This window comes from Gymnogyps californianus, chromosome 15 (genome assembly GCF_018139145.2).
Source record: "Gymnogyps californianus isolate 813 chromosome 15, ASM1813914v2, whole genome shotgun sequence".
Classification (NCBI taxonomy): Eukaryota; Metazoa; Chordata; class Aves; order Accipitriformes; family Cathartidae; genus Gymnogyps; species Gymnogyps californianus.
In genome coordinates this window covers 14001939-14025965 of record NC_059485.1, presented here as the reverse complement: position 1 = coordinate 14025965, position 24027 = coordinate 14001939, and the positions used below count along the sequence as shown (strand labels likewise).

General features: G+C 42.7%; 2 protein-coding genes across 3 annotated transcripts in view; one reads left to right on the top strand and one right to left on the bottom strand.

Moving 5' to 3' along the window:
- Positions 1-82: 82 nt before the first annotated feature.
- PMM2 (phosphomannomutase 2) lies at positions 83-8818 on the top strand. The gene is made up of 8 exons (XM_050905871.1): positions 83-151; positions 618-729; positions 1689-1765; positions 2729-2820; positions 3557-3656; positions 4694-4769; positions 5922-6037; positions 7640-8818. Exons 1-8 carry the CDS (start codon positions 83-85, stop codon positions 7742-7744), a joined length of 747 nt encoding a protein of 248 aa, XP_050761828.1. The 3' UTR covers positions 7745-8818.
- Positions 8819-11487: 2669 nt separating this feature from the next.
- CARHSP1 (calcium regulated heat stable protein 1) overlaps positions 11488-24027 on the bottom strand; it is a 37967-nt gene continuing 25427 nt past the window's right edge. For both annotated transcript variants that reach the window (XM_050905913.1, XM_050905912.1), the window contains exon 4: positions 11488-11807. In XM_050905913.1, coding sequence (XP_050761870.1) covers positions 11645-11807 — 163 coding nt within the window. In that variant the 3' untranslated portion in view covers positions 11488-11644. The remainder of the gene's footprint in view (positions 11808-24027) is intronic.

Genomic DNA, 24027 nt, shown 5'->3' with positions numbered 1-24027 from the left:
GGAGGGGGCGGCACCCCCCGCTTCCCGGCGTCCCCCGCGGCGGGGGCGCGCGGCCCCGGTTCCGCTGCCCGAGCCGGGCGCCATGGCGCCGCCGAAGCCCGCCGCGCTCTGCCTCTTCGACGTGGACGGCACCCTCACCGCCCCGCGGCAGGCGAGTCCCGGGGACGGGGACGGGGACGGGGACGGGGACGGGGCCGAGGCGCGCCCGCCCGCCCGCCCGGCTGGCTGTCCCCTCCCCGGGCGCCGGGCGCTGGCGCGGGGCTGTCTGAGGTGCTGAGGCACGGCTCTCCGCAGGCTGGGCTCCCAGCGGGAGGGCTTTGTTCGTGCTGCCAGCCCGGGCTCTGGCGCGGAGAGCATTTCGGCACTGAACGGACACAGGCTTCTATTTAAGGGCTGTTAGCCCGTAGGGAACATAACGTGTAGGCACATCGGATTCGGCAGCCGTTTCCGTGATGCTGGATGTGCAAACGTACTTTGCGGTTTAAGGCAAAAAAATTCCTCCTTTTTTCTTAAAGATCTGCACAGTATTGCTGCTTTTTAATAGTTACTGCGAAATAGAGATGCTGGTCTCATGATAAGAATGCTGACAAATATAATTATTTTATTTTGCAACCTAGAAAATCACAGCGGAGATGGCCGCCTTTCTGCAGAAGTTGCGTCAGAAGGTGAAAGTTGGAGTCGTGGGTGGTTCAGACTTTGAAAAGATTAAGGAGCAGCTTGGTGATGACGGTAAGGATAGCAGCTGATGCAATCCCTTGCACTGAATTGCTTACAAGGAAGTTGTGAAGGTTAAACGTAGGTTAAACCCTACTCATTCTCCTTCCTTGCTTTTAGCTTCTTTCCTGTTTTGGGTGTGTTGCACTCAGTCTATGAAGAGCTATTTACAGGCATTTAGAAACTGCAGCCTGTGTTTGCATTTTACAGATATCTCGGTATCTTATTAAGGGAGTTACTAATGGTGAAATCCTGACTTCGTGACAGTACCTTAGGAGGGCACTTTAACATTGCCGTTTTACAGTGGAATTATGTACATAACATGTACATGTGCAGGCTGCTCAGTTGTCGGGTGCATCCCTGAAGGATCTGATTTTGTTACCTGTGGAGTTACGATGCAGAGATGGACTCTTGCTTTAGTCCTTTGAGAGGCATTTCCTTTTCTGTATAGAAGACTGTCTTTAATGGTGTTTACTTAATTGATGCCACTGACTGATAGCCTTCTGTAATGCCCAGATAACTCAGAACTTGTTTGGCTTACAAGTGGTCTCCAGTAAGCCACATCATCTTGCATTGTAGTAAGATTCTCACAACTCTTTAGTAACATTGAGAAAACAAACCTAAAACTGTAGTATTTGATTTGCTCTCTAGCCAGGCTGTGTGCCAGGTTTTTGTAATATTTGAGGTGTTCAGGCACTGCCTTACATTTAATGCAAAGAGACATATTTGCAGGAGAGGGAGAGCCTTTAAGCAAAAATACAGTAACTTAACTGACAGACTTCATGTGATTTCAGCTGTGTGTTAATCTTGGAGAGAAATGAGAATGGTTTTGATCTTGTGCTCAGTGTTATGCTGTTGAATCTTTCATGCTTTATGATCTAATGTTTGCTGTATTTTAACCTATGTAATGAGACAATTCTGCGTTTAAACATACGGGGGAAATTCTAAGTTACTGTCTTTTTGTTTGGTTGTAGTGATTGAAAAATTTGACTACGTTTTTCCAGAAAATGGTCTTGTAGCATACAAAGACGGGAAATTCTTGAGCAAGCAGGTAAGTGTGAAATTTCCAGTAAAGTGAAAGAGAAATTTTCTACACAAGATTTTGCTTTGTTGCTACAGTGCAGTCCTCTCTAATCGCCCTTCTAACCAAGGCCAAAATTGCTGCTATTTCCATGTGTTCTGTTCTGTAACAGATCATTCATTTGGCACTCTGATTCATCTAATGACAATCCTCACCTTAAGCTTTATTCTTTGGGATATTCTCCAAACCAAAAGCTATTGGAGTCTGGAGTGTCTGATCGAATAAGAACAGTGAAAAACCTGGAACAGCCTTTCCCTCAGCTTATCCATAGGAAATGGGGCCAAGCCCTCTGCTCCTGGAGGTCCTATGGAATATAGCATTTCATAGCTGAAGTCTGTTGGGCCTTAGGGTTCAGAAAGTTTCTTGTAGATCTCTTGTAGCTGCTTTTTTAGTGTTAATTCAGAGTGCACATTCTGATATGTTCCATAAGCTAGAAGGTAAATACTCTAAATGAATATAAATGTATATCTGATTCTAGATACCCTAATCACCTTCATCGGTTCAACGTAAGTCATGGAGATTAAAAGTTTAAGAGAGATCCCAGCTGAAATTGCTGACTCGAGCAGTGGTTTCCACTTTACTGCAGTAACGATCTCCATTTCTTCACGCTTGGCTACAGTAGACATTAACTGCAGCTTCTTGTTTAGGTCTGCTGTCTTTGGCCCACACTGTTTCCTTCTAAAGCAGGTCGTAGTAGGGAGCGCATTAAATGAGAGTTTGGTGTTATGGTTTAAAAAAAACCACAGTAAACAAAAAGAAAAATGAGAGCCTTTAGTTAGTACCGTGTGTGCATCAACTGAGAGTTACTTATGGAAGGCGTGTTTCTTTGTGGTATTAACCATGCCCGATTATCCAATGTCTGTGTTTTCCAAAGTGACTTGTTTTTAGAATCAAAATTCTGGACCCTTGGTTGAATGGTATTTATTTTGTTAGAACATTCAGGGTCACCTGGGTGAGGACATACTTCAAGATCTAATCAACTACTGCCTGAGTTATATTGCGAAGATTAAACTGCCAAAGAAAAGGTATGTGCATACACGCATCTCAGTGTCACCATATTCTCCATGTTATAGTGTTGAGCATCAATATGTAAAGCAGGCTGCTCAGTAAAAAATGAATAATTTGTGTCTTAGGAACACTGTATACGTGAAACAGAGCTCAATCCATGCATACAAAGACAAGCTCCCAGCTGGAGCACAGGATCTGAAATACTGATTCAGCATTTTTATTTAAGAGGGAAGGAAATTCAATTTTGAAGAAGGACTATTTCCTTGACATGTTTGGAATTCAGCAGCATAATGTTTTACAGAGATTAGAAGTGTGCAGTAAGATCAGCTCTATGTGACATGTGAGGGTGCAGCTGCTCAAGACATTAATACGTACCACATGTGAGGCTAGCTAGAAACACTGCCAAGATTGCTCTAAATTTTGCCGCTTCCCCCACAGCTGACAGACTGGCTTGTCAGGGTCTGACAATGGGGTTGACAGGATTCTCCAGTCATACTTTTAAAACCAAGTCATACTTTTAAAAGTCAGTAAGGATGATGTTGAGGTTGCCAGATTCAAATAAAAGTCCAAAAGACTCCTTGGTGCCAGAGGTATTGGTTCCTACGTGTTTGGGTTTTTTATGCATACAATGAGAGGCTGAAGGAGATATCTGATTCCCATTGTCTTCAGAATTAAACGAAAGGTCATTGTGATATTCAGTATTTTAAGCAATTTTTCATCTGTTTTCTTTCTCATTAATCAATTCTTTTTCAGGGGCACTTTTATTGAGTTCCGAAACGGGATGTTAAATGTGTCCCCCATTGGAAGAAGCTGCAGCCAGGAAGAACGAATTGAGTTCTATGAACTTGATAAAGTGAGTTACAACTCTTGAAAAATATCCAGCTCTTCTGGAAGAGGCAGTTATGGCCAGGTTATGATTTTTAAAAAGCTTTTCTACATCGTGCAATTTTTTTCATTTTAATCCTTTCCATGTGGCTTAACTAACTTCTTCGTTCAGACTTCAGGAAATATACAACAGTTTTTTTGTTGCGATAGTTTAGTTAACAATGATTACTTGCAGAAGGGGTGGGTTTGGCTCATGTTTCTTTTAACCCTATATCCAGAGTACCGAACATCCTACCTCTACACACAGGGTTCCTGAAAAACCCTGTCATAGACAAAACCATATTTATTTGGAGTGCTCTTTAGTATACCAGCCTATATCCATTCAAATCAATAAAATTATTCCTTTTCTTGTCAACTCCTTAAAGCCTTTTAAAGCAGAATTTAAAAGCTGAGGTCAAACTATTCACCATTTATTTTCCTTTGTACAAAGCTAAATGTGCGAGGCTGAAACGAATCTGAGCCATGGTATCAGAGTTCTGTTCCCTGCTACACCGTAACAACTGTTTCTGACCTGATACAAAAACTGAAATCTAATTCCTCAAAAGCAGTCTTTGCCTGCGACTCAGTTAATGGATGCTGAAAGACAACCTAAGCCCAAGGCATTCTGAAAATACCCTTTTTGGAGTATATGGCATCAGAAGATTAGTACCAGTTTTGAGACTCTTCCTATGCCTCAGTCTCCCCATTTGTAAAACTGAATTTTAGCAGGAGTTGACACATACTTCCTTAGTATTCTAAGATTTTCAGACAGAAGAGCAATGATCACAGCATGTACGTGAAGTTTTGCTCTCATTTTTTACAAGTTGGTAACAGACTACAGTGGAAATATTCTCAGCATGCTTTTGGTAATAATAAAATGTAGCTATATCACACTAGTCCTGGTACTCAGACCTTTGGATGTTTTTGGGGTGGTTTTTTGGGTTATCTTTTTATTGATGAATTAACACAGCATGTAACTGATGTTTGGCTTTGTTTTGGTTTTGTTTTGTTTTGTTTTTTTAACAGAAGGAACATATAAGAGAGAAATTTGTAGCTGATTTACGAAGAGAATTTGCAGGAAAAGGCCTCACATTTTCTATAGGTATCACATTAAAAGAATTTCATTTAAAACATCATTTAATTTAAATTTCACTTAAGTCATATCCTCTTATGGCTATGACATATCCTATCATTTGTGTGACAGTTATTTCTCTGGGGGTGGCTGCAGGCATTGCATGCAAGACAGCCTCTTTTTCCTCTTAGGCTTTCGTTTGGTACATTTTAATTGAAATTCATCAACAAAGAGAACTTCATTGCTTGTCATCAGTTCATTGTCTTTTAATGTCAGTTGTGTGACTGATTCTGCTCATTTTGAAACATATTACATGCTTCTGATTAGTCAGAGTTGTTTCTGCAAATCAATTTTGATCAGAAATACTACATCAGTACTGTTCCAGTAGCCCTTGGTTCTTCAGCTCTGTAGCTGCATTGTGTGGGAGGAAGGAGAGGAAATCCAAAAGCAAGTGCAAGCTTAAAGAGAAAAGTGATAAGGGGAATTAATATTCCATGCATTTTTTCCTGTTTTCCCTCTCCCCCAACATATTACCACATTCTTGCCTTTTATTATTTTTCAGATTTATAAAAAAGTATGGTTGCCATTAGTGCTGTGGTATTGAAACACTAAGGCAGAAATGAACTGCAATATAGCTCTCCTAAAGCATGTCGTAAATACCTTTTTGACACCCGCTTCAATGGGGAATCACGCTTTTATGCATTGGTAAAGTCCAAGGATTTGAAACTGGAACAGTTGTTGTCCTGTTAGGCTGTGTTAAAAAGGCTGATTTCCTCCTTTTTCTATTCTGAAAGCTTTAGAAAGTCTTTTGCTTAAGACTTCATAGCTGTACTACACCAAAGGCTGTATTCATTCATGTGGTGTCTTTCTAAAAGTAAAAAGATTTAATTTTTAAAAAAATGTTCAGTTTGAGAGCAGTGAGTGTTTGGGAACACGCTAAGACTTTCATATTTGTTTAGTGGGTAAATAATAATCTGTAAGTCACAACTGTAATAACTGATACCCTATAAAACACTTTCTGTACTTGTAAGACTTAACTCCAGGGTCTCATAACATGTCTGTGACTTCTGCAAAGCTCCCTCTAAACTGGGTAAGATTTTTGGTAGTTTTTCTCACTTACTCTCCCCTCAGAAATGCGTTCTTATAATAAAACAAAGTTTGCTCGGTTCATGTCTGTCCTAGGAGGCCAGATAAGCTTCGATGTGTTCCCAGATGGCTGGGATAAGAGGTACTGCTTAGGAATCATTGCCAATGATGGATACAAGACTATTTACTTCTTTGGAGATAAGACTATGCCAGTGAGTATATCGTTTTGTATATACATTTCAGAGCTGCTGTTTTAAACCACAAGGACTGTAGGTTCTAACCAACGGCCTTATGCCTGACAAGAATTGAACTCAGAATACAAATATGTGCCCGTGTTTAACTGGCTGTGTAATACTGGTCAGCATAATGTTGCGAGATAGCTGTGAGCACAGATTTTTCTTCTGGCTCCTGAAGTGAACACAGTGTTCTTGACAGACTTAATAGAGTATGTTTTTAAATAGAACTTCTGTAATTATGTTAAAAACCTAGGTGACATGACTATGTAAAACTGATTATCCTGTTCGGTTTTTCTAGATTGATGCTTCTTGTTGGCTGGTGTTTATTAAACCTGTTTATTTTCCATTGAATTTAATACTGTTCCTTTGCTAACCACTCTGTCTGTCTCCACATTGAGGAACTGAAGTTATACATAATCCTGTCCTAGCCATTGGGGAGAGCTAAACAACTCTGCAGGGTGATTCAGAGGCTTTTGAAATGCTGAGCAGAGACCTGACCAGAGCTAGCGATGGCAACAGCAAACACAAGGACTTGGATGAAATTAAGGCTGTCTGAACAGGGCCAAGGGATGGTGTCAGGCTAAGTTTTCTAAGAAAAGGCTTAGTTTTGTAAGAACTTACAGTTTTATAAGTTACAAAGAACTTCTTTATAGCTTTATAAACTTAAACAGGCCAAGTTTTATAAGAAAAAGACAAGCTTTAAATTAAAGGTTTTTTTCCCCCTTGACACCAGCTGCAAAAGTAATCGCCTATCCCTCTGGCATAGAGTTTATGGACAGTTGATTTTAAACCCTGTGATTGGCAGTGCAGCGTTTTCAGAGTTTTGATGTCGCAAGAGTTGCTGCTGACTCATGGGAAAGCCGTGTGGCAAACAACATACAGAAATTAGATAACTGCTTCCTGTAGTGCACGAAGCTGCGGCTTTCGGGGAGCTCTGCTCATGCGGGTGGCAGTGCCTTTGTTCCCTGAGTCAGCTGTGAAAGGATCTTTCCTTGCTCTCCTGTGATTAGAAACCAGTTACAAATGTCACATCAGACCAGTAGCTAGCAAGGCCAAAACGCTACTGCAATAGCAAAGGATCAACAGTCTTAACAATGATTTAACTAAATGGAAAGACGACCAAGTTGGAAGGAAGAGGATAATGCAAATAAGTTACAAATACCATGTGCTGGTATAGTGTTCTGTAATAAGCTTTACACCCTAATATTAACAAATAAACAATTTTAAAAAGTCAATACTGGGTTGCTATACAAAACTAAAAACATGGCTAAACTTACACTGAGAGTTCTACTCTTTCATTACCAATGCTAACATGCAGGTGAGGAAGTTCTCATGCAAGTGTTTGTGGTGTTCAGCGGAAGTTTCAGCACAGGTGCGCTATAAATACATTATGCAAAATCTCAAGACAGTGGTTTGCAGTTTTTTTAGCTTTCTGGAAGACACCTCAGACATGACTATGTTATGTCCCTTCTTTCCATGATTTCCTTTCTGTGTCCCTGTTCCACCCCAAGACTGTGACTATACGTTAAGTTAAATAAAATTAAATCCTCTTCTGCTTTTTTCCTCTTCTGTTTTCAGGGAGGGAATGACTATGAAATTTTCACAGACTCCAGAACAGAAGGCCACAGCGTCACATCCCCACAGGATACAAGAAGAATCTGTGAAGAGCTATTTTTTCAATAAAAGACTTCTGGAATTCACACTTACTTACAAAATTGTTAAGACAGCTTAACAACTCAAAACATCTTCCTTCATTCTGTATTGTTTTTTGTAATTGGTCATGAATAGCAAGTGCTTTGCAGGTCAGTCATTACTGAAGGGAAATGTTTTAATTGAAGAGAACCTTGCTGACCGGTGGAATACAGCAGAGCTCATTTAGCACCATCCTTTCACTGTTTCCATTCCCACAAGTACTTTGTTTTCTTTTTGGTTGGTTGTCTTTTGGGTTGGTTTTATTTTTTTTGTTGGTTTTTAAGTCATTCCATTGCTAATTAATTACATTCGGGGGGGGACGGGGGACAGTCTGCCTGTAGTTGATTTATGGTCTCAAAATTGGCCTGCGAGGCTTTATCCCTAGTTTTTATTTTGAAGCTGCTATTTAAATGATGAACGTTTTAGAGTTGTTTTTTTAAAATACTACCTTGTGCTATAAAGACATGAATTATAAGACAGTTGGGATTTTCTTGTTTAAAACTGGAAGATGAGTAAAAGAGACAGGTTTTATTTCTTTCTGGGGGTGGGAAGGTAGAACTGAGCCAGAAGCCCCTGACCTCACACACGTTCCAGTGCATGGTCAGCAGGTGCATCGAGTCTACCACCACTGGAAAGGCTGGACCAACGGCTGCTAAAGTCACCTCCTCAGTACGGTTGCGGTGCCAATGCACAGTACAGTTCACGGTACCTACACTTTTTGCAGACTGTTTTTAAATCTAAAAAATAAAAAGATTATAAAAATTAATTAAAACAACTAGAGCACAGTAGCAAAATGTATTTCTGTCAGTAATTACATTTCTGATTTTCCTGGTAAGGCAGTAAGGGTAGATGAGATTTTAGTACTAAAATGACCTAAACTAAGTTTCTATTAAAATCCAAGTTGAAGCATGACAATCAGTGTAACTGTTAATATTACTTTTCTCATCTGGCATTAGGAAAGTAATCTTGTGTATGAACAGTTCAATTTAGTAAAGCAGAATAAAATCTCATTTTATCATGAAAAATTACTATTTCGATTTGTCATTTTGGCAAATAAAAAATGTAAAGCAGACCTGTTGTATGCTGCCTGTCTGTACAAAGAAATGATTGACTCGAATCTTTCCAATTCCAAGTTTATGATGTGATACTTACACAGTATAAAAGGGGAGAACACAATCTTTGTGTACAAACCAAAATCCCCAAAAGGGCTTACAAAAAAGGAAGGGGAGCTGTGATGCCCTCATGCATCAGAACTATCGATCTCGTCTTCCAACCCTTCTCACACGCCTACTTCCATAGGGTAATTCAGCCTCAGCCATTTTAATGGGGGCAGACTTTGGACCAGAACCATTTGCAGTGCAGGAAGGCTCTTTCTTTAAGGATGGCCAGAATTTAAGAGCTGCTGCTTTGTGTGTACGCACATCTGATGTATCTATTTATTTGGTAACTTTACTGCATGGTTGTTTCCTGTACTTGCAGAAAGTTGCCTATGCAAAACATTCTGTGCAGGACCAAACCCAGATTTGTTTTCAGCCTCAAATACAATCATCTGTGTGCACATACCTGCATATGTTCAAATCTGAAAAGCTCGGTAGTCAATCTATCTATCATCTTGCACAGCCATTGCCAATAGCTAAGGTTTATCTTCTGCCTCTCATGCCAGCAGATGAGAAGCAAACATTCTGTCTCTCTGAGGGGAGAAAAAACAGGGAACAAAGCAAAGCAACCCACCATGCCTAGTCCCTTGCTTCCATCTTACTTTCTCTAGTGTGAGTTTAAACAAACGGCAGGCACAATTGTTCCTGCCTTCGGTAGCCCCTGCTTGGGTCCCATCCCCGAAGCCTGGCTAAAGCTTTGCTGCAACGTTTTTGAATACTGGCTGCTCTGTCTTGGGAGCCCCTTCTGAAATGTTCTGGCCTTCCTCCCCCAAGTTTCAGCTGAAATGACCAGGCTACGCTATACCTCGCTGTTCCCCCCTACTATATGTTAATATAAATAATAGCTGATATGAAATACTATATAATGTAAATAAATGTATTTACAGTAGTAGTAGTATTATACACTAACCTATTAAGCAGCTAGAAAACTTGCTAAATTACTCCCTAATTGTTCTGGTAATGCCAGTCGATACTACAATGCTTTTTAAAAAACTTTTAAATATTATCATACAGGTGTGCATATGCAGGCACCTGCATTCTCCTCTGTCTTTAATGCTAATCATCTTCAACGCCGACTACGCAGAGAGCAGACTGAAGACATACGTTAAAGCATTATAATGGTCGCATTTATTGTAAAGGAAGCAGTGATATTCCAACAAGCTGGACAGTGTTAAATCCACCACTATAAGTCTTATGGTTAATAAAAAACAAAAACCCAAAGCCCTACTACAGGCTGGTCATCATCGTACACTACAGTGTAATAAAGGTACAGCTAAGGTAAAACAAGCCATCACAGCTGTTACTGACCTCCATATGTCTGTGCTCTCCCCAGGTCAGACCTCGGAACAGATGATCTGCTGTGAAAGAGTCTTAAACCATGTCATGACAGTGAGCACCTATTGTTAAAACTGCAAATAGGCAACTGAAGGTATACTGTTTCACACAACTAACAGAAGAGTATCGTGCCATCTTTTTTATTTTTGTTTATTTGCAAAGTCAATAAAAATCCACTGTTAGGAACATAATAGAGAAAAATGCTTCATTTGAAAAAAAGATGTGGAAGGCAAATAGGAACAGAACTAATTTAGTTGCACTACAACTACATGAAATCTTGCAGGCAGAGAAGGGTCAGGGCAAGGGTGACCATATCACATCCTACCAAGCAAGTTTTCCAGGGAAACAGCTGGAGAATCTACTTCATCGAGACAGCTGAGCCTATTAAGTAACTTGCACAGTATTTTATACACGGTCACCTGAACAGCATATAACTTGCTTTTCAGAAGTACAGTTATTCTGCCTGCCCCGTGGAATACCATGGCAGACATTCAGCTATATGCATTCAAGAAGGTAATCTTCAGCTTTGTCTAAATTCAGACACAGCCAGAGGCTATGAAGTATCCACTACTCTACAGCTTTCTACCACTTACCTTGAAGCAATTTTTTTAAATTTTGGTTTTGGTTTGTTTGTTTGTTTTTTTAATACTGGCCTATAAAATCTGTTGCTAATCAACCATCAAGGCACCTAAGTAAATTCACAAACAATCCAGGCTTTAAAACCACAATATTCCACACATATGCAGACATGCCACTTGCAAACGGTGCACCTGAAGGGCACCCAGCCACAGCCATCGGAGCGAAACCACCAGATGGAGATTTTCCACCCTGCGGCAGCTGCTCCGTTTGTGAACTTCCTTCCACGAGGAAAACAAATTGCAGCAATGAACGCTTCTCTCTCTCTCTCAAGCCAAGGCATTCAGGCACTGGTATCAGCAATAAGTGTACTCCAACCCTTATAGAACAGCAGCTCAAGGGAACACTGCTCACACACCTCCAGGGCCTCGGAGTCGTGCCTCTGCTACGGGCCGTCTGCACTAGAAGAGCCCTCCTTCAAACCTCTCCCCAATTTCCCTGGGCATTTCCTGGAATCAGTTCACAAGATAAAAGAAAAACCAAACCTCCCCTCCTCCACCAAGCACACAAACTAGGTCTCTTTAAAATACGTTTTTTGTAAACACATTACGCTAGGTTTTTTTTTTCATTAGCATTTGAATTGCCTTTCCCCCCGCCCCCCCCAGGCCAGCTGTAAAAATGGTAATTTTGGCCTGCTTCTGCTTTATTGACAATGCAGTATTTCCTCCCGCACAAAACGTAGAATATTCTTCGGACAGGTCCCCTGCAGCCAGTTGTTGAGCAGTGAGCATGCAGGCAGCAGCCACGCTCCCTCTGGGATGCCTCAGGAGCTGACGACATGCCCCGACCAGGTCTCGTGCTTGGTTCCAGGGGCTAGATGGGTAATCACCACCTCCACCGCCTGAAGCTTCTCGTTCTTTGGAGGGATGGTGCACATCTTGTAGGTGACCTCGTCGCCTGCCACAGGAACATACTCGCCTTCGATACTGTGGAGGGGATGCTTCAGTTAATCATAAATCACATAAACACCCTTACTCTTTTGCAGCTTATTTAAATTTTTATCATAATGATTATCTTAGGCGCTCAAGATACTTCAGGTTTTTTTACAGAGCCCATCATCCACCAAAGCCTGAGGTTGATTTTGGTTGTCTTGCAGCAAAATCCTATGAAAACTCTATAAAAACCACCCAACCACCCCCCAACCCAACCAACCAACAAAAAAACCCCAAACACAAGAAACCCCACACTCTAATATGCCTTAAAAAACAACCAGGTGAGCCCGGCCTCAGACAACATTGCTGTGAACCATGCAACCACCTCTTACTCGCCGGCAGCACTAGAGGGCAGGGCTGACACTGTTTGGCACTTCGGGGGCTGGTTTGTTTTAACTATAGGAAGTTGATCTTTTTCTTTTTTTTTTCCTGCTCTCACTTAAGCTTTTGAAGTTTGGGATTTTTTTTCTCTTTTTCTTTTTTTAAAGAAGGATTGTACCATGCCAGTCATTGATTTTACCTTTAGGTTACTCCACCATAACACAGTTTATCTGTGGTATGAAAAAAAAAGAGAGCCCAAGTAAGACACTGTGTCAAATATTTCAAAATTACTTGCTGTGAAAAAAGAGAGTTCTGTGACCCTGACGTGCGACAGCACAGAAACTCTCCTCCAGCATCCAGCACTTAGGAAGATATCCAAGAGTCACTCACTCCTACCTAGCCTCTACCAGCATGATGACATGGGATGCTGCAGGACTCGCACCGTCCGTTTGTTACTGCATGTGAGTCCTCATCTGGAAACAGTGAGAAATGGCAAAAGGGCTGTCACCTTCTGTTCAGAACGACGTACTGATGAAACAGAGAACTGCAAAGGGTAACAGCCTTCCTTGCCTCTACCACTGTGTTCAAGATCAGAGCTTTTTAATAAAAATCCCAGCATGCGCCAATGAAGACAGGCAGAGATGGCTTCCAACCTGCATTACCATGATTCTCTAACAGTAGAAAGGATGCTACTTCACCTTTCTTTAAACACACCTACACGACCCCATGCTCAGGTTCCCCTTCTCTGACAACCTAGGCTCTAGATTTCATGTTGTTTAGGGTTTTTTTCAGTGTTTCTCAGCAGCATTTGTATTCATGAACAGATAAACACTAATTATAAATTCTACTCGATGCCTAATTGGTCTGACTTGCTTGTGTACTCATATTACACTGAGGGTAAGATTTGGGTTCAGGGAAAAAAAAAAGAAGAAAAGTCTTCTAGGTCAGAAATTTGGCATGCACCGTTGGGTTTGTTATTTGCCTTCACTGAGAGCATACTCACACCACCCAGGGATTTTACCCCACAAATGTTTCTGTTAATTGCAGGGATCCAAGATTTTAGCAGTGCCCTTCGTATCTACTCTAGTCTTGTGACAGGAGTTACATTGTTGTTACAGCTTTTCTATTGCAGGAAAGACTGACAGGACTGATAGGAGGTAAATATACTGGCCCTTAACTGCCAGTTGTAACTTCACATCAGATTTTGCTTCTCCGCACAGTTCTGCAAAACTTCTTCAGCTTCATCTCCTGCACTGCCTCTCCCCCACCCTTCCCCCTTTAAGGGCTGCCTCAGCTTCTGCTCCCCTCTGACTTGTGCATCGTGACTGCTGCTCAGGGAGCTGGTGCATCGGGCTGTGGCTGAGCAGAAGCAGCCTGTACTCAGGGATGAGACAGGGTAAGCAGGCATGTACAAGGGAAGCTAAAACTGACCCCAAAATCATAACTTCTCCCATGGGAAATTTGGAAGAAAAGTAATTGTTTGCTAACTGATTGTATCAACATGATATTGAAAATGCTCCTGTATCTAAATATGGATCTAAAACCTGCTACGAGGAGTTCAAGGCATTCCCAAGGCCTGTGGCTTGAAACACATGTCCTTCAGACTTTATTTCCCTAGGCTAAACCCCTACTGCAGAGGTGCCTGTGCCTGCGGGAATCAGACCCAAGAGGGCATGTCCTAAGCTGAACTCTTCAGAGCAGTGCCTGCGAAAATGGCAGTAAATTGAAGGCAGAAAAAATATTTACAGAAAAGTCAAGATAAAACCTCCTTCATCAGACCTGACAGCCTTTTCCTCCCCACGCAGGCTGAACTGACTGACCTTTATTTACTTCCAAAGTCTTCAGGCCAACCTGTCAGCCCAGCCCTGTTTCACACTGGACAGACTATGTTCAAGCTCCCACATCTAGACTCTTGCTGTGGCTGTCCTCTTCAGTTATTGCCTTCATTTATACCCCACTTCCCCCGTTTCGAACGGGCTTAAGATTTCTTCAGGTGTGAAGGGGTTGCACACCCAATACTTACTGTCCTTTCAGGAGCAGAGATTAGTTTATCTTTTTTACTGCCAAAGGAATTTGCCACCAAATTCTCTGCAGTTTACCCTGACCTTGAAACAGAGGATTTCAAGCAAGGATGAGAAGATGCTACTTGTACTGTCTCAGAGCCTGACAAGTGGACATGAAGCCCCAAGACGAGACACAGGAGAGGGTCAAACCATGAGTGAAAATAGGAATGCCGTGTAAAAAAATGACATCGTCTTTCCCACTTGAATCTCTTGAATGATCCCTTCTTGCCAAAAAAGTTGTTGCTATTGAGCTAAAACCACATTGCCATGAGCAGTAACTCACAACACAACCCATGCAGGATGTCAGTCCCACCTGAGCAAGGTAGCATCTTTCAGTGGACGGAGATACAGCACAGACATTCTATCCATACAAAGGGATATGGGACTAGCAAAACACAGCGAGCAGAAACATTTCCCAGCTCAGATGTAATGAACGTAGACAATACGAGCTGAAGCGGAAAGTCTACGCTGACTCAAGTACAACTGAGCCACTGGAACAAGTTGTAATGAAACATGTTTCTTCATGTGGCCTCAAGCACTGGGACCAGCTGCGGACAGTGTTTCAGGGAGCACAGGCAGAGCAGTTACGTGGGGCTGGAACTAAAGCAGCATCTCCTCTTGACATTACAGCCGCCCACTCCACAGCCCCAGGTATCGCCTTTGATTCCTGCACAGAGGATGAACATGCACAGCAAGCGGTGAGCTCAGTCACCACTTTGCAGGCATCAAATGAAACGGATGCCCTGCCCAGGAAGGGATCTCACGTTTGGCTGAAAGGTTTTTTTAACGAACAGGAACCTTACATGTTCTTTAAAAGCTCCTGTAAAACAGGATGAGATGCAGTTAGTGAAATAAACATTTGAAATCTGCAAAAGATATCAGTAGGTATGGTTAATGCAGGAGGAAAGTGGATTCACATTGTCTCCTGAAGCACCAAAGACGTGCCAGTACACAAAGGCAGGGTTTTAAGCTCCTGAAAAACAGAGATAAATTAGATATCACTTGAATCTTCAAATGCAAGTGAGGAAGTAGTACAGCTTGAGTGCTAAAAAAGATGGGTGTTTTGTTGGGGTGAGTTTGGTTTCAAATTGAAATACGAATATATACCAGGATGGGTTGCAGGTGTACTGGTAACCAAAGTGGTCCTGTTTTTCCAAGAAATTAAGAACAAGTGAATCAGTACACACAGAGAAACGGTATGCCTAACGTATGACAAGCTGCAGTCAGGGAGAGGAGAAGCAAAGGGACTAGCCCAGACTGGAGGACACACTCAGCTATCACTGAAAGTCACTGCATCCCTCAGCACTTGTTACATGAGTGACTAGGGTACTGTCTACAGCCCCTGGTCTGCACTGGGAAAAAAACCCAAACCAAACCATTTGCTGACCCAAATTTCTTATGCTTGAATCATGAGATTAATTACTCCTGTTCCTTCTACTAAACAGATCACATTAGCCCCAAAAATCTGCACAGCCCTAAGCATTACGCTGAAAGGTACACTTTTCTCCACTAGAAAGCACTACTTACAGGGCCGAGCATTATGCTGACAGCATCACATCCTTTCTTGGCTTCTTTCCTTATCCAAACTGACACTACAAGAGACTGAAGCTTGTGATAAAACCTCATTCAACCCTAACACGGCTTCTTCTCATCCCCTAGTTTGTCTTATTTCTTTCCTTGCTTGTTGAGGTGACCTTACCTCATCAAGACGAGGCCTGTCCTTTGCATAGCTGTGTAAAAAGGTTGTGGCCACACAAACAGCTCAAATTTCATTTTCTGCTTTTGGCCTTTAAACTTTTCTCCCACAGATCAGATATTCTTTTCTTTCCTGCAGCTTTCTGATTACCAGTTATTCTTGGTGCCTACCAAATATGAGACTATTAACTCATTGCCCCCAGTGCACATGAAAAGCGAGAGGACAAAGGTCTTAGTTTGCAGCCTGAGTAAACCTGTTTGTGAACAGTGTTCCCAGCACAGCGTTTGCACACCAAATACAGCTTCTGGGATAGATGCAGACTTACTCCAGCATTGTTATTGCTACGTGATGCTTAGAAGCAGGAACAAACAACATCCAGATTGTGCAGTACTTCTGGTGGTGTCAAGAAAGAACAATATAATGGCACTTGAAAGGTGATGAGATGGTATGGCACTGGAGGCAGAGCCCTGCACGAAGCTGCGGGAAGATCCTGCATCAGGAAGCAATTGCCTTAAGCACTGGGAGGGAAATGAACTGGAAAAGAGCGGAGAAAGTAAACAGAGATCTTGGAACAGATTCAGCCTAAAACAGCCACCCTATATACAATATAAGTTACCTGGATAATTTGGTAGAGGAAGTTAAACATGGACTTTTTTAATGTTATACATTGATTAAATATTTTTAGATCTGTGTTTTTTTACTTTTACGCTAAGTATATATGAAATGTTGATCTAGAGGAAGGTGGAGAATTTCACTGCTATTTAAGAGATTGGTATGCATGTTCTATTCAAAATAATGGATACCTATGTATCCAGGAACTTTAAGACACTTTGACAAATTAAGCTAAAAATAGGAAACACTTTCCTGGTGTTAGTGTCAGAGTGAGACACAATAGAGTGAGTTTTAGATTATCCAGCAACTCCCATTTCCCAGCTCAGCGCCAGTCTGGTACGGTGGAGCATTTTATCCTGCACTATTTTTAGGAAACTGGGAGGTTATTAGGAAATTACCTAAATAAGGAATGTTCTAGTTCTTCCTTCTCACAGCTGCTATTCATATTCCAGGGCTCTAGTTAAACCTCTTGGGACAAAGACTAAGTCACATGGAAACATTTTTTAACAAGAGTTTTCAGTGAATTCAGAGCCTTGCTGCTCAACAAGCCTGCCATGGATCACACCACGTAGCCGCTTCCCATGGATCAATGGGCTGTATTATCTCGTGGGCTTCTTAAAGCTCATTTAACATTTCAACACACCTCCCAGGAAACCCGTATTTTTATTAAACAGCAGAACATGACAGAGTAATGAACTATTATGAGTTACTAATCCTGAATGCCCTCCCATGCAGTCCCGGGGTAAGCTGACAGCTCCAGCATTCATCAGCAAAGCTGGCGATGATCTTATCAAGCTGGCCAGCAGGCAAAGCAGAAGCAGGGCTGCCTCTCACCCACCAGTCACACTCGTAACTGGGACAGACAAGTGTGAAGGAGGTCTAAACACTGAAGAATCCCAGCTGTTAATATCCAAGGTCTCTGCTACAGGATTGCCCTGGTCTCTGTGCCATTGCAGAGAGATCTTCCCAGGAGCTGCCTTGTTAGGACAGAAGCTGCACTTCCCTCCCAGTACAGCGGATGCATCATTCTCTTGCCCAGTTCTCTAGTGAGATCTCTAGTTGTGGCTTTTGAATCCATGTTCAGGGATAGTTATGGCTCTTACATCTACTTTCAGCAGCTAGTTCAACACCAGACAGCGCACCACGCACCATGAGGAAGAAACTGGTGATCACAAGAGGCAGAGCTTTCCAAGGATGCCTACATGGACTCAGTCAGAGGTACAGAAGATGCCTGTTCCTGCAAGCATCCAACTTGGATCCTGTCACAATAATACCTACTGTTTGCATCCGAAACCAAAGCCCAAGGCAGTTATGTTCTGTGCTCACTAACAACAAAGAACAGTCTTCTTCAATGCCCGCTGCCTGGCTTGCAGGTAGAGTATAAGTCTTGGCTTTGACCTATTACAGTTTATATCATTTAGGTGGAGATTCTGGGAAGGTTTTGCTACACTCACGACCACAGCAAGCTGGCTGTCCTGCATACACCAGTGCAACGTGAGTTTTCTGAGCCAACTGGGGGGTGTGGGGAACCCTTAGGAAAACGCTGTCCATGTTCTAGTCATTTCCAAACCCCTCTCACATAAGATCTGGTATTCTGCTGCCTCTCCCCCCCGCCCCAGATAATCTACTTATTTCAGACACTTCAACAGATGCAGCAAGGCACCGGAAAGGGAGCACGTCAGGAAGGAAGTGTGCAGCCCAAAGTAAGTAAGTCTTCAAGTGCTTTAAGTATTTTGAAGGAAATCAGAAAGCTAAGATTTAGCTTCCCCGCAGCCCCAGAGCAGTCGGTTGCAGCCAGCAGAAACTGTTTTGCTGCTAGTTCAGAGAAAAGGCAGAGAGGCCGGAAAGATTCATTCTCTCAGCTCAGATTCAGCTCTCTGTTTATAATTATCAGTCAATTTCCAACCCATATTGTTACACTCCACCAGAAGAACAGCATCACAGAAGAGCCAGAAGAAGAGATGTGGCATTAATGCTTTGCATTAAACAGTGATCTGGCAGAAAATCAGGGGAAATAAAGGAGCGTGAAAAGATGATCTCTCCACGGACATGAAAAGCTCAAAGCCAGCTCCTCAATGCAGCAGGATAGCAGCAGGGACGCAGCTGGGTTCCTCCCTGCAGGAAGATGTGGCTGATAGCACATCTCCAGCATAGCCAGAAACTGAGATGCAACAGGAGAATGGGACCGCATCCCCACCTGGGAGCCCACTAAGAGGCCACTTCTGTTCTGTTCAGTACTCCTGAGTTACAGGCACTGTAAGCATAATCTCCTGAGATCACAACACAACGCACAAGCAAAGCACAGCAAACTCCAGGGACCCAAGAGTGCTGTGTGTCAATGTCCCGGGGGAAGTATAGCGTCAATTCTCCAAAGCCATCATTAAGCATGGGGTCAGGAATCCAGCCTGAAGGACAGCCTGAAGGCCTTTCTGCAATGCAGCATTTTCCCCTTCAGAGCCAAGTACTAGCAAACTGCAGAAAACCCACAAGCACTGCACGTTTTTTCTGTTCCATTAAATCAGCTGCTTTTGCAAAATAAATTTTTTAAAAAAACAAGAGTGTGGTCATTCATTCGTCACTGCTCTCTGGTGAACTACCTCCTTGCCTTGCCCTTGCAACTACACAGGCTTCAGGCCAAATCCCGATCAAATGCAAAAGCCCGGAGAGTAGACAAGTATCCATAATGAGCCCACTCCCAAATACACTGGGAAAGCAGAAGAGTGGGATTCTTATGCAGTGCTGTAAAGCACATCATGTGATCTGCTGCTACAGGCACCCACACCCCACCTCCCCCCACCCCCCCTGGTCTGTGCCCTCAGGACCCCCCTGTGGAAGGCGAGCTGATATGAACCTGTCTGTACAGACAGCCACCCCCAGCACACGGCAGAGGACCTCAACAGCCAGCACCGCAGGGATTCCCTGTCTGCTCTCCGGAAACATGCCACGTCTACAGGAAGGGTGGCAAGAGAGTGAAACTGAAGCCACCAGAGCCGTTACATTTCAGTAACAACCAAACCGGCTCGTATTTGTGAGAGCTGACTTACTCCCGCTATGAAACAACAGCAGAGGAGGTAAGATACTGAGGACGATACAGTTCTCAGCACTGACGCTACAATAATACCATCAATTTGGATCCATCAAATCAGTGGATCATGATACAGACTGGTGGAAATGAAAGCATTGACAGTACATGTCACTATTAAAAATGTAATTAAGGGCTTTTTTAAAATTTCACTCTAGGCAAATGAATTTGCCTTTGCTTCTAGCTTTCCAGAGGTATTATCTGGAATTACCATCTCAGCAACTCCTCCATCCCCATGCTTGCCAGCTAGTGTTTTACACTCACTACTAGCAAGCACATTTTGTTTTCTGTTCCAGAGAAGGGCGAAGTATTAAACCGAGAAAAACAAAATCTCACCACACTCAATGAGCCATAACATTTTCCTAGTACAATTGTTTATACCAACTTGAGAATTGTTTCCAATAAACACAAGGAAGCAGGACTCGCTGTGCGCGCAATGCAGAAAGCAGCAGTGAGCCTGGGGCTGGCGCATTCGGCTGGGTGGCAGGGGCTCGACAGCTGTCCCGCTGCGCCAGGCCATGCGTCTGCATGCAGGAACGGCCGCTCAGGTCCGTGTGCATGAGCTGGCTCTAATCTGTCCATCTCGAGCACTGATGGACTGGTACAGGGTTTCAGCCCCAGATGCTTTACCCGCAGACCGACCCCAGAAGGTGCCATGAGCACCGCCAGGAAGCTGCCGCCACCTGCGGTGACTGTCACCAGAGCTGCCACCATGTTCTACCTGCCGCATGAGGACAGCTCAAAAGGAAACACTACCACTTACCAGTGTCAGCATTTCCAGAAAACTCCAGGCTGCCCTGGTTGATTGTACAGTTTTGTACATTTGTACCTAATCAGTTAAAAAGGAGAACTGGCTCCGCACAAGTGTTATTAAAACCCAAACCAAATCTTCTCTGCAGTCTTCAGACCCACTCATTAAAACAGACAAAGCCACACAGACAAAAAACACCTTTAAAATCTGCATTTCAAACTGGCATTTCTTATACTGTGTATCTACCCACACCTGACAAGTCCAAGTTCACAATAATGCAGCTTTGCTGCAAGTTCCACTCATAAAACATGTCCACATGCCCACATTCACCTTAAACTCTCGCACAGATACTGAAATTTAAAATGTTGCAGATGCCAAGTGAAGAAGCTTTTGAACACCACATATATTTGACCTTATTTTTAGACTAACGCTCACTTATGGAAATGGAAACGCCATGCTAAGTGTTATTATCTTACAAAAATAAATGGAAAGCTATGGGAAACAGACATCCCATTTTACAGAAGACATTTTCATTGAAGTGTAACCTTGCAGCTCCCCAAAGCTTAGGGAAGAAAAAAAAATTAATTCCTCAAATCAAACTTTTATGTTTAAATCATATTAATCTGCAAGATAGGCAGCTGGTCCCAGTGCTCAAAACCTCCACTAATCATCACAGCTTAGTGATGAACACAGAGGAACAGTCTATCTTGCTGAATCCAAACTGGTGTACCATTTTATCCATGTTCCTGAAATCCTAGCTTTCAGGTAGAACTCATTCAGGAGAAACAATCCTCTTTCATTTCACAAGTAAATGCCCATACTGCACTGAGACAGTGATCTCTCACATTCAGGTTTAACTGAGTAAAATAGCTAGAAAAGAATCGTGTGATAAACATAGCCAGTATCTCAAAACTCACACTACGCAAACCAGAGTCATTGGAGTCCCCTGAGCCACAGTGATGGTTACAGAATGCTTCTGCAACAAGCAATTCCCATTGATAAAGAGCAATGTTTCTAATTCACTGTGAAATAAACTGAAATGAAAGGCATTATTAAGTCATCTTTCCAGTGCTGCCTCGCATCAGAATTAGAGACAGTGATACCATCATCCCCTAGCACTAAAAGCTGTTTCCAACAATTCACTCAGAGCAATTAAAGAACACAATGTGCTGAAACCATCAGTACTTCAATAATAGCACTTTTTACTAACAGGTTGAGGCAGAAACATCAGCTATTTTTGAATTTAAGTTCTGAGACAGTACCTATATAAGAAACATTTAAAACAGTGGCCCAGTCCTGGTTCAATAGAAAAAAAAATCCTGTTGGCTTCAAAGGAGCAGAATTGAGCCTAGAAAGTTGCATAAAGCACATCCTTCAGTCCTACAAAATTAATATGAACTAACCTTGCTAAAATGTTTCTGAAAGAGCAAGGAAAACAGTCTTTGAACACAAAAATGATAGGCTTAAAGAGGAAAGGCTTCATTTACCTGCTGTGAAGATGGAAGGAGGAGTGAAGGGCCATATTGAAAGCAAGGGAGATGTCAGTTCAATATCAGAAACAATTAAGAGCCAGATCTGTTAATTACAGGAAGAGCTCGCCCAGGGAGGCAGTGGAACCCCAGCACTTGAACTGTTAAGAGCGCGTTGGGTAAAGCATCTGCCAGAAAGGCACAGACACCTTCCAGCACCGGACAGGGTAGAGGAGGTCCCCTCCAACCTTCTCATCTACAGCAAAAACTTGAGAGCTGCCATACTGCAGAAAGACTGCAGCATCCTGCAGGATGGCATACGGAGACAGTTCCCCACCCGCGTGAGCATTAGATTGAAGCGAAGTAACTAAAAATGAAGAGAAGCAGCCTGGTCCGGCAGGCAGGGCACTAAGTTGAGACCTGGGAAGCTGGAGCTCAGGCTGAAGGTTGTACCTGAGCGGGCCGGAGCCCGTCATCCCCTGCCCATGCAGCGGCTCTTCCCCTCTCATCCTTTATCTGCTCCAGCTTTCCTGTGCAGGGGCGGTCTGAGGGCACAGCTGGGTAAGGGGGAGAGCAAGCAGAGAACTGGACGGACATCAGCAAAATAAACATGCTGAAAATACATCAAGAAGCGTGGTTGCCCGTGAACTTTTACAACCTTGGTGACTCGTTCAATAGTGGTTTTAGGATAGATCAAGTGCGTGGAAGAAAGGGGAGGGTGGCACACCGCATTCAGGGCACAATTACTCAAATATAGCTTATTGATGGCTCACAGGCAAAGCATTTTGAAAGCATACGGGATCGATCAACTAGCACAGACCACGAGAGGGGACTCCTGTTCAGAGGGGGCCTCTCGCACAGACCACCAAAATCACAGCAGACAAAACAAATGTTTTTCATAATGTCATAAAGGGTTTCAGTGTAGGAGACATATGGGAGTCTTAAATAGCCAAATAGAAAAACATCACTGGAGTTTCTAAGAATTACAGCTGATTGGAGGGGGATTGAGGGTAGAACAGTTAGTGTACCCAGAATCAAGTACTGGGGTTTCGGGCCAGAGAGAAAGATGTGTTGGGCCAAAGCACAGGAACTGGGGAACACCTGAAAGATTAGTTCACATTTTGTATAGACAAACAAAGGGCAGCCCCAATCAAAAAGTTATCTCTAGGGTTTTAAAAGGGTTAATTTCACATAGCTGAAGAAAATTTTACCAAACTAATTGGAAGATAAAATGTAGAGAGGAAAAAACCAGGACTGAAAATAGACAGTTCTTAAAAAGAATTCATTAGAGGGCTGAGAATTCATGTTTCTGTGAGAGGGTTGTTTTAACTAAACCCTTGCTGATCAGTAACTGTATAGGTCAGACCAGATGTTCACAGTAAAATTTTTAAATTGTGATTTAAGAAATGTTATTTTTAAGTTATTCAGGAAATAAGGAGAAATTGTGCATCTGTATTAGACAAAAGAAAAAGAAGATACTAAATAACATTTCCTTGGGTTGAACACATAAGTCAGACCACTCAGCCCATTTGCACCCACGAGTCCTAAAAAGCTTTGGCTTGCCAATGCCCATCATGCAGTAACATTTCCAAAAACTGGAAGAAGGCCAATGTGCTCCTTCTCCAAGGACAGGTGCTACACGCACAAGCAGGAAAGATTGCTGGGGCAATGTAAATAACTTTGGTAAGGCTTTTGTTGACTTAGCACTGGATAACCACTCCAAACAACAAATAAGGATTATACAGCTTCATGACTGTAAACAACAGGTAGACTAAAAACTGGTGGTAGATCTAAAAGAGGTTATTGGAGAATAAACATTGAGCAATCTTAATGCACACCCTCAGAGACGAGTTTCAGCCCTAGAAACAAATACAAAATTGTCTATTAAACCTTGCAGATTAGCCAAGCAATAAATAACAAAGACAGTGCAGTCACAGAGCGTGATCTGGATCCCTTGGCAGGCAGGGCCTATTCAAGTGAGATATGCTGCAGTGCAACCGAATATGAAGTCATACATCTAGGAACAAGGAATGCAAACACTGCTGTCAGGGATGCCAGACTGTATCTGGGACTGCACCAAACTCTGACGCTGCAAAGGATGGCGAGGTCAGAGCAGACAAGCAACTCAGCAAAAGACTATGGACAAGAGGGCTAATGTGATTATGGGATGTACAGAAAGAGAAACAGACCAGGAGTCTGGAGGAGATTTTATCTCCATAT

What these genes read in the sequence shown, in the direction of transcription:
- PMM2 (XM_050905871.1), top strand. Translation starts at nt 83, where the DNA reads ATGGCGCCGCCGAAGCCCGCCGCGCTCTGCCTCTTCGACGTGGACGGC. An exon ending in AGTTCTATGAACTTGATAAA is followed by an intron (nt 3,657 to 4,693) that starts GTGAGTTACAAC and finishes TTTTTTTAACAG; the next exon opens with AAGGAACATATAAGAGAGAA. An exon ending in TTGGAGATAAGACTATGCCA is followed by an intron (nt 6,038 to 7,639) that starts GTGAGTATATCG and finishes TTCTGTTTTCAG; the next exon opens with GGAGGGAATGACTATGAAAT.